Source organism: Mangifera indica, chromosome 19 (assembly GCF_011075055.1).
Source record: "Mangifera indica cultivar Alphonso chromosome 19, CATAS_Mindica_2.1, whole genome shotgun sequence".
NCBI lineage: Eukaryota > Viridiplantae > Streptophyta > Magnoliopsida > Sapindales > Anacardiaceae > Mangifera > Mangifera indica.
Window position 1 is genome coordinate 11,747,431 of NC_058155.1, and position 18,702 is coordinate 11,766,132.

At 34.2% G+C, this 18,702-nt stretch overlaps 3 protein-coding genes across 4 annotated transcripts; 1 reads left to right on the forward strand and 2 right to left on the reverse strand.

Moving 5' to 3' along the window:
- Nucleotides 1-216: 216 nt before the first annotated feature.
- On the reverse strand, nt 217-6,663 carry LOC123203554. 2 transcript variants are annotated; one of them, XM_044619958.1, is made up of 16 exons: nt 6,495-6,663; nt 5,982-6,184; nt 5,182-5,318; nt 4,984-5,094; nt 4,771-4,869; nt 4,489-4,597; nt 4,179-4,379; nt 3,404-3,572; nt 3,210-3,288; nt 3,030-3,120; nt 2,639-2,735; nt 2,223-2,316; nt 1,532-1,604; nt 1,135-1,308; nt 924-1,046; nt 217-668 (listed from the first exon to the last, which is right to left on the reverse strand). In XM_044619958.1, the coding sequence occupies exons 1-16, from the start codon at nt 6,505-6,507 to the stop codon at nt 507-509; spliced, it is 1,935 nt and encodes a 644-aa protein (XP_044475893.1). In that variant the 5' UTR covers nt 6,508-6,663; the 3' UTR covers nt 217-506. The 2 variants fall into 2 exon arrangements, with proteins under 2 accessions (XP_044475893.1, XP_044475892.1); XM_044619957.1 differs by having other exon boundaries at nt 3,030-3,123.
- A 3,303-nt stretch (nt 6,664-9,966) lies between these two features.
- LOC123203239 (COP9 signalosome complex subunit 4) lies at nt 9,967-14,775 on the forward strand. Its single transcript, XM_044619519.1, has 13 exons — nt 9,967-10,331; nt 10,435-10,586; nt 11,094-11,197; nt 11,293-11,353; nt 11,885-11,980; nt 12,062-12,162; nt 12,947-13,055; nt 13,146-13,190; nt 13,306-13,374; nt 13,470-13,604; nt 13,954-14,013; nt 14,336-14,395; nt 14,515-14,775. Exons 1-13 carry the CDS (start codon nt 10,202-10,204, stop codon nt 14,587-14,589), a joined length of 1,197 nt encoding a protein of 398 aa, XP_044475454.1. The 5' UTR covers nt 9,967-10,201; the 3' UTR covers nt 14,590-14,775.
- Nucleotides 14,776-15,363: 588 nt separating this feature from the next.
- Nucleotides 15,364-17,658, reverse strand: LOC123203238 (uncharacterized membrane protein At1g75140-like). The gene has a single exon (XM_044619518.1). It carries the CDS (start codon nt 17,395-17,397, stop codon nt 15,493-15,495), a length of 1,905 nt encoding a protein of 634 aa, XP_044475453.1. The 5' UTR covers nt 17,398-17,658; the 3' UTR covers nt 15,364-15,492.
- Nucleotides 17,659-18,702: the final 1,044 nt, after the last annotated feature.

Sequence of the window (18,702 nt, forward strand, 5' to 3'; positions counted from 1 at the left end):
CAAAAAGTGTAAAAATCAACTTTCGTTTGAAATGATTGGATAATTATCAGATAAAAAAACAATAAAAAAGAAATGAGGCTGTAAAGTTGCATTTACAGACTGAGACTAGTCCTTTTACTGGAATCAGGCTACACATAAAATTGAGAATCTTAAATTCCTAACTGGACACTATTTCTAACCCTTGGATTTGTTAGAATCAAATCAAATGGTTGTAAATAAGACAATACAAATAGTTATTTTATATATGAATATATACAAAACAGTCTAACTTACGATTCCTGCCAAATAATGAATGAGCTAATGGACTGGCAATACACAGGAGCCTAGGACAGTGAAATGAATATGATTATGGAAATAAAATATCATTTCTCATGTGGCAGAGTTAATTCTTCCCTACCCACAACATGGATTTGAACCTACCTACATGATGACAACACAACGTGCTTACTGTACTATTACAACCAGAAAAGGATGAAGGTGAACTCCCTCAGATGGAAACTAAGTACTCAAGGTCTGCACATATTAAATATCTCACCTCGCATTACATCAATTGGCATATGTTCAAGTGTATAACGCTCAGGACCAAGATACATCCCTGTCTTCTCCAAGAGGGCAAGCCCTTCATCTCTCCCATATCTTGAAGCATAAAGGTTCAGATACTCAATGTCCTAGGGCCAAATCCAAGAATATTAGAAGAATTAAAATATGAAACCCCATATAATAAAAATATGGAAATTTTCGATTGCACCAGTTACCGGAATAAATTAGTATTCAGAAAAATGATTCATTAAAAAAATGAGTTTGAAAAAAATTTAAGAAAATGTTATCACACACTATTCTGAAATAAAAACATCGAAAATGAATTGAAAGGGATACACATTGGCAAACCAATTTAAAATAAAGTCATGTCGAATAAACCTTACCTGTAAACCACTGAGGATGCGCTCTAGTCTCACTGAAGCAACAGGTTGACAAGAGGACGAGAATACCTCACCAGGGTAAAACAGAACCCCATCACCTGGTGGGAGGCCTCGCCTAAATTTTATCTGCTCACAAACATACATTGTAATGTGAAGGGAAGAAAGAAAGATGTTCTAAAAGAGCCAATCAAGGGATCAGCAAACAGGTAAATACCTCTGCACTAGGAACTGTTGCCTTCTCATAACAGTTGGCACCCCAATACAAGAATCCTGTTCCACCTTCTTTCCATACTCGCCACATTACAGCACGGTGCTGAGTCCCTCGCATCCCAAGGTGCCAATTTGGATGTGGATCAGACGGTCCCATGCACACGTATGTCCACCATTCCTGCAAAACAGAATATTCAGTTCCCTTAAAGCAGTCAATATTTCTCAATGAAATTTAAATATCCAAACGGGCAGCTTTCAAATAGATCAACTTAACTATCAACACTTCACTTAGATGATAGTTAATGGCATATATTCATGAGTCAAGATAGGATCATCATGGACACAAGAACTCTACTGGAATGTTTCCAGAGCAATAAGCAAAAGTATTGAATAAAGATTACCTCACCATTATTGGGCTGCAATTCTGCAACAATATCCTTTACCAAATCCTCTCGGTTTCCAAGTACCCACTCGCTGCAAAAAAAAAAGTTCCCTTTTTTAAGATACAATCCAACATTGCAGTTATGCCATCTATTGATAACACAAACGTTGAGCACTAAAGCTCAAGTAAATGCATGAAACTAGAAGAAAAGTACAATTTAGACATATAGAGTAGTTAACAATAAAAAAGCTCAATATTGCAGTATTACTGCCTTCTGGTTTGTGCTTAAAATGTTGTAGAATAATAATTCAGAGGAATCCTAGGATGGGATGATAGTCATTCTGGCAAGGCTCATATAAAAAACAATTAAAGCCTTAACATGTGACCAGTGAGAATATCTTGCCATGCCAAAGACCCTTCCTACAAGATGGCCATGAAACTATCAAAATTTTCTAAAATTAAATAGGCAAGGGAAATTTTATGCTTAGACATCTGTGAACCCATCGGCGTTGAGAACCTGCAATGTCATCTTAATACTCGGTCAATAAATTTAATTTGAATGATTTTTGGATGGATAACAGTAATAAAGGTACAGCTGCAAATAAAAGTAGACTCTTTTTCTTATTCAAACTCAAAGTAACACAGTCCAAATAGAGAAGACAATCATCAGGCCCAAAGATGCAATTAGAAGAATAATTCATGAGCAATACCTTGTACAATAAATTTGTGTATGAGGCCTTAGAAACTTTGGAACCTTTACAAAAGATTCAAATGGTGTAGGTGCAAGAGGTGCATCACTTGGCCCTATATAAACGAGGAAAACCATGAGTAATATCTCAGAAAAATCAAACCAAAGGCAAAACAATGGCACATCACAGTGACATACAACCGTCAAAAAGAAATTTAAATTTGACAAATGTTTCGTGGCAACCAGAGAAGGAAAACTTGCTAACAACCATAAAAATTTATATCATATTAGTAATTAAAAAAACTTCTATACCTACCCCCAAGTGATAACATAAGGGCAAGATGACAAATCACTCAAATGACATGTACCACAAAAAATTTAAAGAGGAAAAACACATCTTATTGTTGCTTGCTAGAGAAATGAAGTAATCAATCATACCACAGTAGTAAGTGGTTAAAACACGAGCATCAGGAGCATAAGCATGAATTTCACTGGCCATATTACGAACAGAATTGTAGTGTTCCATGTTCAAGGGCTGTCATTAACAGATGCAAATATATATTAGATCATAAGAAAATGCATTGCATTAAGAACCCTTTGCAGTCACAGTAAGATCAATCTGAAATAATATACATGATGAAAATTTAAGGGAAAAATGAAAACTTATAGTATACATGCAGGATTAAAAAAGAAAATGACAAAATTACATATAAGAGAGGACAGACAAGAAAACCAGATAAAAAAAAGTAAACTGCCATCCCAGAATGCTGAATTCAATTAACATGGATTGCAGAGGCTCATTTTGCTGCCACTCGGCTGTTGTTCATACCTCGTCCCACAAGTAAAAATAGGCTTTCTTCCAGTGAGGTTTTGTCCTCAAGATCTCAACTTCTTTCTGCAAGTAATCCTTTGCTCCACCACTACTATTTCACATCCACAAACCAGCAAAACTTGATTTTTAATTGTTCATATACCTTACATTAGTGAGAATGGACAACCAAATCTATACCCGGAAACTGATTTGTATGGTACAGCATATGCTGCCAGTCGTGAGTCAGAAAAATATTCATCAGATTTTGGATGATCAGCTGCAAAAAAAAAAAAAAACATACAACCCGATAAGGAAGATGAAGCCATTAGTCAATCTGTAACAGAAGATTAGTGGTATTGCATCATTGCATTCAGCATTCTTGACTAGATTACCTGGCCATGGGCTCGTATATGTCAAAACACGCATGTTATCACCCCATCGGCAAAAATAAGGGCTGATTCTGTACTGAAGAAGCCACTTGAAATGTCGGTCCAGTGCTTCATACCACTCATCACTCCCATGTTGAACACCAAAACGATCCTCAATTACAGTATCAGATATCTAATATGTAGTTAAAGTAGCGACACCAAATAAGAAGTACCTGTTAGATGTCATCTAGGACACAACATGACTAACAACAGAAGATATAGCAGAAGAAATTTGCAAAAGATTAGTACTCAAGATTCCACAGCAAAGATTGGATAATGCATACTCAAAGTCACATTCAATCACATGGCATTAAGTGTGCCAATGCATTTTGGTTTTGATTCCTCTTTCACAGGTAATTACTCATAATTGTACAAGCTTTTAGCCACTTCCTTTACCTCCTGAAATATACAAAATGTTCTTGTTTAAATTGAAAGGTCTGCACCAAATGTGATTTTATAAGTCCTCAATGCACATGTCCCTAATTTAATATTTTGGCTTTTTCAATAAGTATACAGTTTCAAGTACCTTTGTTTTTCTTTCAAGAGCCAGTGGCACAAGTCCATTTACCTTCCCCCCACATCTTTAGCTTAAATTTTTCAGTCTCATGGACAGCTAGTCTGGAACTAGATATTACCAAATGGATTCTTCATGACAAACATAAAGAGGAAACTGACAATTGTTCATCTAGAGATATTAGAAATTTCAAACATCACATAAATTAGCAACGATATTGGATACACCAAATACAGCAGGCAGCGATGGAGTTGCGGGAAGAATGAAGTCCCAAACTGTCAAACTTAACTTCACACGTATTGAAAGACTGGACACAGCATCTTCATCCATCATATCAACTGGCCCAGTATCTGAATAGAACTCAGAAAATAGTGGAGATAGAAGAATCCTTCTTAAAGATGTGGTTGCAGACTTCACTCTTTCTACCTAAAAGTCAATGGCTAGTATAAGAACCCAGTAACAAAGTCAAGCAAACCCCAAGAGGTGAGAGAGAGAGAAAGAGAGAAGTAGAAGCAAAATAGATTCAGAAATTCACCACTTCATCCAAATGTTTTCCATCAATGGGCTCCACAACATCAAGACAGTTCCTAATCTCCATAAATACTTGATGCTTCTCATCTTTTCCCACGCACTGTGATGAAGATCTGCAAGTTGGAATGAATTACTGTTTTGAAGGTATAAAACAACAAAACTGTAATTGGCAATTACAGTTCTGAATGCACACCAATAAAGACTTCCGATAGTGACAGTTCTAAACTGAAATATGCAACTCAGACATATAGATAAAGATGTGATGTGAAAAGAACAAAGAATGTACTCCGTATCTGCCTTAGAAGTAATTATGATCTCCCCCTCGTATAGACCTGGGGTCTGTGCACTTGGAACATCTATGGAAACCCAAATCGCAGTTGTTTCCCTGCAGCAGCAAAAGACCAACAATGCAATCTCAATTTCAGACTATAAGAAACCATCCAAATTTTCTTCACACCAAAACAACGTAAGCACCATTAAATCTATGGATTGACATTACCCAGGAAGTAAGTTTATTTGACTAACTGGAAGGTCAAGGGGTACTAAAGCATCAGGGACACCTAAAATTGGTACAACACACCGCAGTGACAGTGATTGGCCAACAACCAATCTGCCAAGAGCCAATATCAACAAGATTATAAGCCAGAGGAGAAATTCATTAGGTTGTGTCAAGAAATTATGTTTTTGAGCAACTAACCGGTCACCAGATGTGGAGCATAAATCATTACACTGAACCTGCACAAGCCCAGCAATACCAGAACTGCTCCAAGAAACTTTTGGACGAATGGCTATTTGAACACTTTCTCTCTCATTTCTAGCTGCCAGAAGATTTATCTTAAAGATAAGAAAAAAACATTTAGATTCCTGAATGCAAAAGCCACTCCACATAGCCACACAACATCATAAGCAGATACAATAACAACATATAAAAATAATGATAAACATCTCCATCTTATTCATAGTGAAAATGATAGCAGGAAACATACAATCATAAATCAAGTTTCCTTGAGATAAGTCCTTGAACTTATAGCTCACCAAAATAAATGACAAGAAAAGATGTCTATCCAAGAAAACCTAGACACCCCAACCAATGCCAAACTTATCAATTCCCTTTTAAATTATGTAGTCTTATAATTTTTTAATAAAAAGGAGAAACATGTACGGTCATGTGGGCATTACCACACGAAGATGATGTGCGTTTAAGAAATCATGTACTCATATGCTTAGTAGCACCATTAGTTATTAATCAACCAGAGAATCAAAATGCCTAAAATGCATAACATCATCGAATCATTCAAAGATGTGAGTTAGTAAAACCTGGTCTATATCCAGGAACATTACACCGGGCACATAATTCAAATGCATGGAAATAAAGCTGTGATAAGCACATTTTTATCAAGGAAAATATTCATAGCACATGTGCTTGTGAAGTGAGATCACTGCAAGAAAATTCAACCATGAAATAAAATACTTAAAAAAGTACGTTATAATTCTTACAGGCTCTAAAAGTCTAGGCATCTCCTGAGGTCCAACGTTCACTGTGCTTGGCAAGCACCATACGTGCACCAAGTCTCCAGTTGGAACTTCGGTAGGGTTGATGGAGCCTCTGAGTGGATCTGAACCTTCATCATTCCATCCATAAGCTGTCCCTCCTCCCGCAACACCTTCCACTGGCGGCACTACAATACTCCGGGAATTCTCTGCCAAATATTTAGCTAATATAATTCCGAAAATAATAGACACGAAGCACGAAACCGAATCTACAGTAATTCCTCTTCCATCAAAATTTCACACCAAAATGAAACAGACGTAAACTTAATTTTTTTTTCAAAAAAAGAACCACAATTCTATTAACCTCGATCTTAACAAAACAAGAGAAACGCATCCTTTTAGTTGCAGAAAATATCCTATCGCAACAAAACAAGAGTCAATTTTCTTAAGATTCTTTCAATTTTTTCCAATTTAACGAGCAGGCAAAAAAATGAAAAGAAAATCGTGATTAAAACTAACCAGTGCTATCCATGACAGCTTGCTTGAGCTATGTATCTGTAATTACAACGGACTCGATATATAGTTTTGAGTAAAAAAACAAATAATCACCGGCCAAAGATGATCGCGTTTCGATAGTAGAGAAACAACTTGGTAGCAAGAGTTTTCTCATAAACTATAACTCATCACTTGAGTTTGTCTTATTTATCACTCTTAATATGAATTAATGTATCAACACTCATCTAATTCAACTAATCTTAAGGTCAAGGAAATGCCCAAAACAGGTACATTAAAACATTTTTAACTGTCGCTCTGTCAATATTTTTTTAATCACGACTCTTACATCTTTATACTCATGTGTAATAATTTGAGTTTTGAAGTGTTTTTCAATAGGAAATCTCATTTCACTTTTTCTTTCATCCCTTTTTCTTTTTTGTGAAGCTTTATAGAAAAAAAATAAAATTATAATTATATCAGTTTTATATTAAAAATGAGTCAATTCTTAACATATATGCATTGTTAAGAAAAACAAACTTCAAATTCAAATTCTACATGCTTAAAATAAAAAAATTTCAATTTGCCCTTTTACATGAAAAACATCAAAAAAACACTCATAATTTTAAAAAACTTCATTATCCCCTAACCTATACCACGCAAATTTATGTGATGAAAAACTACAGTTGGCCCCCATCACACGAATTCGTGTGTAACTTATTTTACAAATTTACACTTTTTCCGCCCACCATACGATTCACTATTTAAAAACTCACACTTTGGCCCCTAGCTACAAATCCTGTGGTCCAAAAAGTTTGAAAAATGCATAAAACCTCTTCATCTTAAAAAAATCTCATCACACAAATTCGTATGATGAACAAAAACTTTGCGTGGTCATTGTCGATTTTGTGTGGTGAGATTTCACAACCCAAACTTCATTTTTCAAATCTTATTTCATCAATAATCAACTTTATACTTAATTTAACACAAAAACCCTAAAAAAATTAAGTAAAAACATTAACAAATCAAACAATTTCATAGAATGTTTCAAATCAAAATTCTAAGTTTAAACACTCTAATATCGTTGTAAATTGACTAAATCTTATACCAAAATGTATATAAATATGACAAGGAGTGTTTCACTTATTTTTTTATCTATTTTCGTTGCCAGAAACATCCCTTGAGAAAATTGATTAGAGTCTCGTAAATTCATATACTCAAATACACGTTTTCGTATGGCTGGGAAGAAAATTTTGTCTTTTTCTATATATATATTTTTTATAAAGTGCAGTTTTGTCTTTATAATAAAATAGGGCATTTCTATTTAAATTTAAAAATTTTGGGTAAATTTTTTTTGACCCATCAATTTTTGGTAATTGACTAATTTCCCAATCTTTTTTTTAACTATTTCCACTCCCTTCTTTTAATTTGTCAGATTAAAGAGATAAAACTAAGGAGACTTACAATAAAATCTATGTATACTGTTACCTTATTACTCTTTTTTATTTATTATTTTTTTATCATGTATTATGGGAAAATATTTATAAATTAATAAAATTATGCGTATCTATTTTATATATATTATTAAATATATATTTAATTTGTATCATTAATTGATTAATAATTTTGAATTAATAATAAAATAATATTAAATCATATGGTAATATATATTAAATATGTATTTATTTATATATTCAAAATTACTATGTATAGTATTACTCATTATAAATAATATTCTTGTGTTTGATGGTTAAGTGAGTCTGAAGAATTTTCATAAGAATTTAGATCTCTCTTAGAGAATATTTTCTTTAGTTTGAGATTGAGAATTTTGAAATACTCTTATTAATTGGATGGGAATCTTCTCTTCTATCGATCCATTGGTTTTTATAGCCATGTGACATCATTCAACGGACATGTAATTCAGAAATATCACTAAGTTTGTTTTAATTAGACTTAGATAATACGTGGACGATTAGAGTAGTAAACATTATTAATGGAATTTCTTTTTGAGCAATACTATGTGTATCCACTTTGGATACATAAATGTATACATATTCTTATGTGTCATCATATGATTGATTATTGTTTTATTTTTAATTCAAAATCATCCAATCATATGATGACATATATAAATATGTATATATTTGTGTACCTAAAATGGATACACATAGTTTTATTATTTCTTTTTATACACATCAATTAGAGTGCAATAACATATGTGTTTGTGAATATGTGTATGAAAAATTTCGCAAATATCATTTTACGACATTTTTTTATAAGAAAACGTGTATTTAAAAATATTTATAAGGAAAAAATTTTGATGGTGTCATAATAACATAAAATATAAAAAATAAATCCCGCATATATTTTATTTTAAACCAAATTTAAATAAGTTTTAATTTAAAATTAGTTTGAATTTAAAAGAAAAAATTGAAATGGATTTGAAATAGACAAATTGAAACTTATATTCAATTCAAAAATAATTTAAAATAACCATCAAAATAGGTTTAAACTTGTGCATTTGGTAAATTTACTATAATAATAAGTTATAACCAATAATAGATTATTAAAAGAGTTAATACATATTTAAAAGGCCAAAGGACTATTTTCCACCAAAGGTTTAGTGAAAAAATAAATTCTCATTTATTAACTTAAAAAAATTTAAAAACTCACCTATCAGTTAAAATTTACTATTGAAATTAAGGATAAAATGGTTTAAAATAAAAAATTATCACATTTCACCTCCATAAGTTTAAAAACTAATATTTCTCCTCACTAAAGATTTGAAAATTCACCATTCCTTTTTAAGGTTTGAAATTTTTTTCCAGTTTCTTTTGGCGAGCAAAGCTAGTCTTCCCCATTAATCTTTCATCGGAGGTCAAAGAAAAAGGTCGACAGATCTCAACCATAAGTAGAAGCATCTCCTCGACATTGTCATCACGCTATTCGTCCCCTTAGAGATGTCAAGCGATTCGTCTCCTTGGTGTCTTTTTCATTGCACGATTTATCTCCCAGACATCTCTTTTGTCTCGTGATTTTTCTCCCCAACATCTCTTTCGTTGACATTTGGTCTCCCCAATGTCGTCTGTCATTGATCATTATTAGGGTTGAAACCCACTCGTAGGTTTTAAAATTGTTAGTTATCAACAGTGGAAATTGATGACATTTGAAGGGAGCACCGATGAGGGAGAGAGTGCTAAGAGAAAGGGATTGTTTGGGACAGAGATAACGATAGAGAAACTCATTGGAAGAAACTAGAAAAAAATTCCAACTCTAGGGGGGAATGGCAAATTTTCAAATTTGGGTGAGAGAAATGTTAGTTTTTAAATTTAAAAGATGAAATATGATAATTTTTTAGTTTTTTAAATATTTTTTATCTAAATATTCATTTTACCTTTAATTTCAATAATAAATTTTAAATAATAGGTGAGTTTTTGGGTTTTTAAAAGTTAAGATATGAGAATTACCCCTCTCACTTTCGTTTATTTAAGAAAATAGCTTTTAAAGCCACGACGTCGTTCCCGAAAAGAACGCCTTTATAACGCATCAAGGAGTGCCCGACGTTCACAAGGATCGCCATTTACAGCAGTCGACACTCAACAGCACACGGGAGAAGGCAAATTCTCAGTGTTGCGAGCAGCGAGGAGTAGCCCACGTGTTTCGAAAAACTAGGGTTTAAAGATTTCGATTATAAACTAAAATATTCAATAGAGAAAAATAGGAAAGAAAAAACCATGGAGAACGCATTAGCGACAGCCTCTGCGATCTCAGACCAGAGGCAAAAGATCGAACAGTACAAGCACATTCTTTCTTCCGTAATCTCCTCAAATGATATCCTTCAAGCCAAGAAATTCATCGATCATAGTAATTCCTAACCTAGGGTTTTTGAATTCTGTGGAATTTTTAGTCTGCTTAAGTCGATTGTTATTAAGATTGATTTTCTTTTTTCGTTATTTTGCTTTGGTAGTTTTATCGGATGATGTACCGTTGGTGGTTTCGCGTCAGCTTTTGCAAACTTTTGTTCAAGAGTTACGGAGATTACAGGCGGAGACGCAAAAGGAAATTGCCAATTATACCCTTGCTCAGATTCAGCCTCGTGTTGTTTCCTTCGAAGAACAGGTTCCTTTCTAGGCATATAGATACCGCTTTGTGTTGTTTTTTTTTCCTAATAGACGAATTTGAATTTCCAGTGAGGCAAAGTTATTTGGGATTAGTTCTTGCTTTGATGGATACTTTTTTTTTCTTTTATTCGGCATTTCACATCCCTTTTGATGTTGAGTAGATATTAATGTCAGTGGTTTGACAATAAGCAAATGGAATTGATTATGTTATGAAAAAAGCTGTGTGTTCTTCAGTTGATTCTTATTTTCCATATATCTTGAGTTATTTTGGGGGTCCCAAGAAACTTCAGTTGTCCTGAAGGTTTTCTTACAAGGTTGCAGAGTAGTATATTGAATGACAGGATCATATATTGGTTTCCTTTTTCAATTTTCTGTGTTTTTCTTTCCCTAGTACATATATCTCTTGTACTGAGGATAAGATAGTTGGCAATTACCAATTATTTTTCATCAATTCATACATTTCATTTTCCAGTTGTAGAAATTTGTTTCTTTTGTATGAATGTAGGTGTTAGTTATCAGAGAGAAACTTGCTGATTTATATGAGTCTGAGCAGCAGTGGTCAAAAGCAGCTCAGATGCTTAGTGGCATTGATCTGGATTCTGGAATGAGGTATGAGGTTAAGATCCTTTTTTTTTATTGCTTATAAAATTGGGTTTTTTTTTTTTATACTCCCTTCTGATATATTCTTTTGTGATATGCATCAGAGTCATTGATGATACATTCAGGTTGTCAAAGTGTGTCCAAATTGCTCGCCTATACCTAGAGGTATTGATCTCATGGTGCAAGTGTACTTTTATGCTGAAAATATTTCATTTATTATATGACAACATGTATAAGTCCTGTCATGGAGCATGGTACTGCCTCATTCTCATCTCTGGTAACTGTTGAACAGTAAGGCACTGCTCAATGTGTATCTGTGCTTTGATAGTTGCATTTGCTCTCGCTTATTTTGGGTAGGAGTAGTCAGGATAGTTCTCTCTGTGTTTGTTTTTCTGTGTGTGAGCAAAGTAATAGCAATAGTATGAACAAAACTGCTTGTGTTGATAATTGTTATTGGCTGTGTCTTTATCTGCATGCAATTATAGTATGCAAAGGTAAACCTTCAAGTTTGCTGGATATGTCGGAATGCAATGAAGATGTTTTTGTCCAACACTAATTTGCGTTTTTTTTTTTTTTTAAATTTATATGTAGTTTATGCTTTGTTTCTGGTTTTCAAGTTGATGTCAAGGATTGAGGGTCTCATTGAAGGATGATGTATCTTCAAATTGCCTTCATTGATGACTGTGCACTATGCAGGATGATGATGCTGTTAATGCAGAAGCTTTTATCAATAAAGCTTCATTTTTGGTTAGTAGCAGTCAGCATGATGAAGTCTTGAATTTACAATACAAGGTTTGGCATCTTGTGATGTTAAGGAAAATTTTTTTTTCCTGAGAAAATTTTCTATTTTCTTAATTTATTTTTTGTTATTAGGTTTGTTATGCCCGGATTTTGAATTTAAAAAGAAAATTTTTGGAAGCAGCATTGCGGTATTATGACATATCTCAAATTGAAAAGCGACAAATAGGTGACAAGTATGTATTCTATACTACTAACCATTAAGCCGATATTTTCCTGAGTTATTAGATTTTCGGAAACATATTGGTGGTTGGCATGCACTGCATGGTGTTAGGAACCCAGCATTTATTCAATCAAAACACAAAATACATAATAACTAAAATATTTCATTACTAAAAATATTACAAGATAAACCGAATAGTTCGAGGAATTCGGAACCTCCCATTTTCCGATCATTCGAGACGCCGGAGATCTCCCATTTTCCGGCCATTCGAGGCGCCGGAGACCTCCGTAAATCAGCCAAAGGTGGCTGCCTTCAAACCCAAACCCTAATATTTTCTTCTCTTCTCATTTTTGAAATCTAACAATTACATTTATAATAAAAATGGATCACTGGATTGATGACAAGTGTCTCAATCCTAACACATGGCATGACTGTTTCTATTTTCCCTTAAATTTTAATGATTTTGACATCCAGAAATCTATTTTGACCAAGTTGGAAATCTTAAGTTGTCTTTAAGTTCAGTATCCATTTCATTGGTATTAGTTAATATACCCATAATAGTATGATAAGTGTGAAAATTCATCCGGGATTAAAGATTTGTTCCTATCTTTTGATATAGTATGATTCTGGCCTTGGCACCTTGGTGATCTATGGATGCCTAATGCAGCTGGAATTTCCTAGTTTTTTGTAGACCATTGCTTTTGCGGGTCTTTTGCCTTCTTTTTTATTTTAGAACTATGAAAAGATGTTATTTTGTGACGAACTTGATATACCGACCTAAAATTGTTATTGTTCAGAACAATCGATGAGGAGGCATTGGAGCAAGCTCTATCTGCTGCTGTGACATGTACTATTTTGGCTGCTGCAGGTCCACAACGTTCTCGTGTTCTTGCCACTCTGTACAAAGTAAACAATCATTTGATATAAAACACATTTGAGAATTTAGTTTCCATTTCTCAATTTATATTGTGCTGATGTATTGGAATAATATTTCAGGATGAACGATGTTCAAAATTAAAAATTTATCCTATACTGCAAAAGGTTCTCTCTTTGCTTGTGTGTGTTTGTTGACAAATTCAATCATATTTCAAATTTCTTCTGTATTTTCTGCTAGATTATTTGCTCTTAATGGAAGTCTTTACCTCGAATTTACCAGGTGTATTTGGAGAGAATATTGAGAAAGCCTGAAATTGATGCATTCTCTGAAGAACTAAAGCCTCATCAGGTTATTAATACTTTTGCTACTTGAAAATGTTGGCTGTACAACATTTACTTGTGTAAACTGTCTTGGCAATTCTCATTTTTCATTTATTTAAACAGAAAGCTCTTCTGCCTGACAATTTTACTGTGCTGGATCGTGCAATGATTGAGCATAATCTTTTGAGCGCAAGCAAGCTTTACACTAATATAAGCTTTGAGGAGTTGGGAACTTTACTGGGCATTCCTCCTCACAAGGTATGGTATTAATTTGAGTTTTGAGTTATCGAGTCTTCGTGAAATGATCATTGTAATGCTACATTTTGTTAAAAATTTAAACTTGTTTTTTTTATTCAAGTTATGATATTTGTTAATTTTGGCAAAGTGATAAACATGCATCCCTGCTTCCACCCAGTCTTGGTTGCTGGTACTATGCATTACTTTATCTAGAATGCATTTCTTAATATAGGAAACAAAGTAATGATTTTATTTCTAGCAAAGAGTGTGAAACCCATTCCTACTTTTGAATTGCTGGAACGAGGAAATATACATTTGTGCTTCATCGAGTATTTTATAAATGAGCTTAAAATTTTTTTGTTCTTTACAGGCCGAGAAGATAGCATCAAGGATGATCTACGAGGACAGAATGAGGGGATCTATTGATCAGGTGTAGCATATCAAATTTTCTTTATCTAAACTGAAACCCATAATCAACGTGAATGCGGAAACTTGTATTTCTTAATCTAAACTCACACCCATAATGAATGTGAATGCAGAAACTTCCTTGCATTTGATTTTTTTTTTCCTTTTGCTTTTTGCTTAAGCCTTTTAAAGTAGTGTAGTCTTTCTTATACATCTTTGCAACTTTGGTGGACTGGTCTATTGCTTCATATCATTTTTAAAATAGACAAACCGGTGTACAGCTAATTAATCAAGAACATAGGTTCATATTCTTTGGTCATCTGAATTCCCAATGATTAAATACCCAGGTGGAAGCTGTCATACATTTTGAGGATGATACTGAAGAGCTGCAACAATGGGATCAACAGGTAATTTTTTTTAATTTGACTGTTATCATTTGCTTTATATTTAAATCCAATTTTGTGGTTTGGATTGGATCCAACCATCCATGATGCTGTACTTACATCTTCTTGTTTGGATTTTGTAGATAGTTGGCTTATGTCAAGCTCTGAATGACATACTTGATAGCATGGCAAAGAAGGGATTGCCGATTCCTGTCTGAGCTGTGATGCCAATGGTCATAATTGAGATTTAATTATATTCTTCACCTCTGTATGTTTGCAAACCAAAATAGTTCAGCCTTTCGACCTACTAATTTGTTCATTTTTGTTGAAGGTCACGCATTTTGTGATTGCATTCTCGCATATCCATAACTGGTAAAAACATTAAATATGGAGATTACTTGAAATATCAGTGTTAACATGCATGCTTAAGTTTCTGCTTTGAAATATCAGTGGCACTTATGTTAATAGAATTTAGATGAGAATCTCCCGATCACACATCATTTCAATATTCGCTTATATAAGATTGGATGAAATCTTAAAGCTTGACTTCATAACTCTCCCGACTGCTTCTGTGCACAGGCTTAGCATGCGCAAATTAACTCATAGGCTTCGATAATCATATGGAAGAAATGAAGATTAGTCCTAATGTAAGATCAATGAGGGTTAGCAAAAACTCTAATTTGTGAAAACCCTGTTGCAAAAACAAGCAACAGAAGAGGCTTCGTAAGATAAACTGGTGACTTAAAATGCAATTTACTGTCCCAAGCCATAACACCTTTCCATAGGCAAAAAAATGGACCACATGGTTTCTGAATAAACGTGCTAAACTTTGTTGATGAAGCAAATTCATTTTTTTTCACACTGATTTGTATAGCAACGAATGCAAAAGACATGCTAGTAAATTTTTTCATCATATTCTTTGAACTAGAAACTAAGTTAGAGCATTTTCAAGTTCAAGGGCACCAATAAGTCAAATGAACAATTTAAGCAGATGTAAAACGAACTCTTGATTCATGGGAGTAAATGTTAGAGAAATCTTACCATAAAAGGTTCAAAGCAATTGATTTCACAAGTCATCAATTGCTACCATCCACATCTTGATTGTTTACATATAGAGTCTCTCATCTATTAGAAAAACCTGCAGGTTCTAGGGTTGAGCCCCTGTACTTCAGATCTGAACCTGATCTATAATTGGGATCGACAGGAGGCCTAGGGTTGGGATCAGCAGAACTTGGCCTGTAGGAACTTGTCGATCCCCCAGGATACTGTGATGGAGAGGGATATCTCCTTGATGGCCCCCTCAGACCACTGCTCCTCAAATCCATTATATCAGCACTTCTTGAAGAAGAATCTACAAATGATCTGTCTGCAGAGCTCGACACTATTGGTGCTCCAGCCCTGGGGAATGCAGATGCAAAAGGGTCATCGGGTCCCCATGAAGTGAGCGCTTCTTTCTTCTTAGCAAAAAAGTGCCACGCTCCAAACAAGAAAAGTATAAAGAAGAACACAGGGCTTGTCCACTGGATTGCATTGGATTCTCCCTTGAAAACTGGAAGTTTAGAGCGATAAACTCCCACATACCCACCTCCAAGGCCGAGAACAAGAAGCTTCTCACGGTCACTAGCTATTAAAGGTATTGCCCGTGTTCTCTCAGCATCCACATCTACATCCATTGATTGATAATTCAGAAATGATGATCTGATTTCATCCAAACCAGCTGAGAAAAGAAGTCGAGGCCCACCACTCCTCACATACAGCTGAGTTGAAACATTATACACAAGAACTTTTTCTTCATTAACAGCAAGTAAATAACCCTTAATTGCTTGAAAAGCATGCGGCTTAACCATGTCAAACTTTCTCTTGGATCTAACCCTGCATTTGAAGTTCATCACATCCCCCAAAAGCAATACATGAATGATATCCCCATCTGATGTAAATCCATAAGCTTTTGACCTCTCTGTAGCGTCAAAAACATAATTTTGTGCAAGAGAATCATTTAACCCTTCACATTCAGATTCCCGAACTTTCATGGTTCTCAAATCCAATGATCCTGCACCAATCTCTGTGAGAAATAGAAGTCTCTGCTTCAAGAACACAAGAGGCTTTCTCGTTGGCATAGCAGAACCATAAATCATTCCATTTTCTTTGAACACCATAATCTTTCCACTAAAATCTGTGGACAATATATACCTCATTCTCCCAACATGATGCACTTCCAATAAAGTTATAGCCAAACTCTCCCCTCCATTTTCAGCCGTCACAAATTTACCAACATTTTCCATTACAGGCGAACTCCAATCTTCTCCATTTGATCTCTCATAAACCCTATGGATCAAGATCATACCATTTTGATGCCCTGTGACTACGACACTCTCATTCTTATAAACTGACAAATACGAGAGAATGGCAGTAACAGGTGAATCACACATGGTATAAAATTCAACTGAGATATCCCCATTTCTCATAAACACATAAAGCCTCCCTTTATCATCGCCAACAGCAATATATTTGCTATGACCTTCATAATCACGAAATGGCAAGATGTTAATACAAGTAGGATCAGATTCCAATTCCACAGCTGAAACAAACTGAAACCTCTCAGACCAAATTGGACTGTACTTTGTGACTGAAACTGCTTTCGCTCTACCTTCATTTCGAATCTTATCCTCTTCATTAACATCTTTACATGATCTTCGATCATCATATTTTCTTTGACTAATAATATTTTTTTCTCGAAGAGCTAATCTTAAACTCTCCAGACTCTGCTTCTCATCAAGACATGAAACTTCCGATAATTTATATTCTAGTTTCGAAACTATTTCACTAAGGTTTCTCACTACCGCTTCAAGTCTATGTAAAAGCAAATCCTGTTGACTGAAACTAAGTTCAGTTTGACTTACAGTGTTCTCAGGCTCATATTGCTGGTCGTGTTGGACTGAGCTGACCAGAATTTTACTATAAGGGAAATAAGCAAAAATTAATAGAAAACAAAGCAAAAACAACTTGCCTTTACTGGGATTCGCCATTTGAACAAGAATCTTCAAGAACTTGGACTCAGTGTTACTCCATTGCGATTTGCAGATCTTAGCAAACTATGGTTCTGGATAATGAAATCTAAGCTGGATTCTGTGTGTAGATTTGATGAATCTCAAGGTGGGGATTTTAGATAGTTGGAGCAGAGGTAACTGTGAGATTTTGACTTGGGTATCCGGGTTAAATTAGGGCAAGGGCTACTGGATTTTGGGGCGAAATTAATATTAACTATCTACGATTTGGTAAGAATTTTGGTGAAACTACTTAGACAGGTGGGTTTGTTACTCATTTATAACCAAGGCCCCATTCAAGCAACACGTGGAGTCTTTGACAAAGATTTACACAAGTCAGCAGGATAATCCCGTCAAACCGGTCAAAAAAAATTTTAATTTACAAAGAAGACTCTTATTTTGAGTAACATTTTTTCGGCGATAATTGTGTTACATTTTAACTTTATTTCTAATTTAAGCCAGATTTTTTCTTTATTTCTAATTCAAAGTCTGATATCACAATTATACCCTTGACTCCCATACCATTATTAATGTAAAGCATTATTATTATTAAATCTTATCCAAGTAATTGAGTTGTTATTGATAAAACCCACTGAAATTTCACATTCTACCGTCACCAGCAGTTTTCTTTAAAATTACAAACGAGTTGCACGTTGCATGGTTGGGTTATGTTTGATTATTACAAAATCAAGTTCGGGTTTATTATTGCTCAACTAAATAAACTCACGAGCTCATAGTTCAATTTAAATATATATAGTGTTAATAAAACTTTACAAAATTAAAAATTTATTCTTACGTTTTCACTTATAATTTTTTTAACTTGCAAATCCTAAGTTTGTTACGCTTAACATATTCTCAATCAAATTAAACTCGAATCTAATACTATTTGACTTGATTAACTCAAGTTGATGGTTTTTTCTATTTCTTGTTCATTCTTTTTTTTTTAAAGAAAGATTAAATATACTGATTGATGGTTAGAAAAGGAGACTTGATCTATATGGGAAGGATAAGAACATTTCATCTTTGATGTTAAAACTAACCAAACACGCTTAAAGATAGAGGGTTTTGAGTTATTACTAAAACTAGAGAGGGCTTTTCTTCATTTGACCAAACCTTAGGGACTTTAAGGTGCGACATTATTGACCCGGTGCTTGATTAGCTGAGATTTCGCTTTCGTAAGGGACATTTATTCCCCTCTCAGCCCTTTACAAAAAGTGCAACGGCCTAAAAACTTATTCCCACTCAAAAGGATGTGGCTTTCAAAATTCTCACCCTTTTTAATTTGAA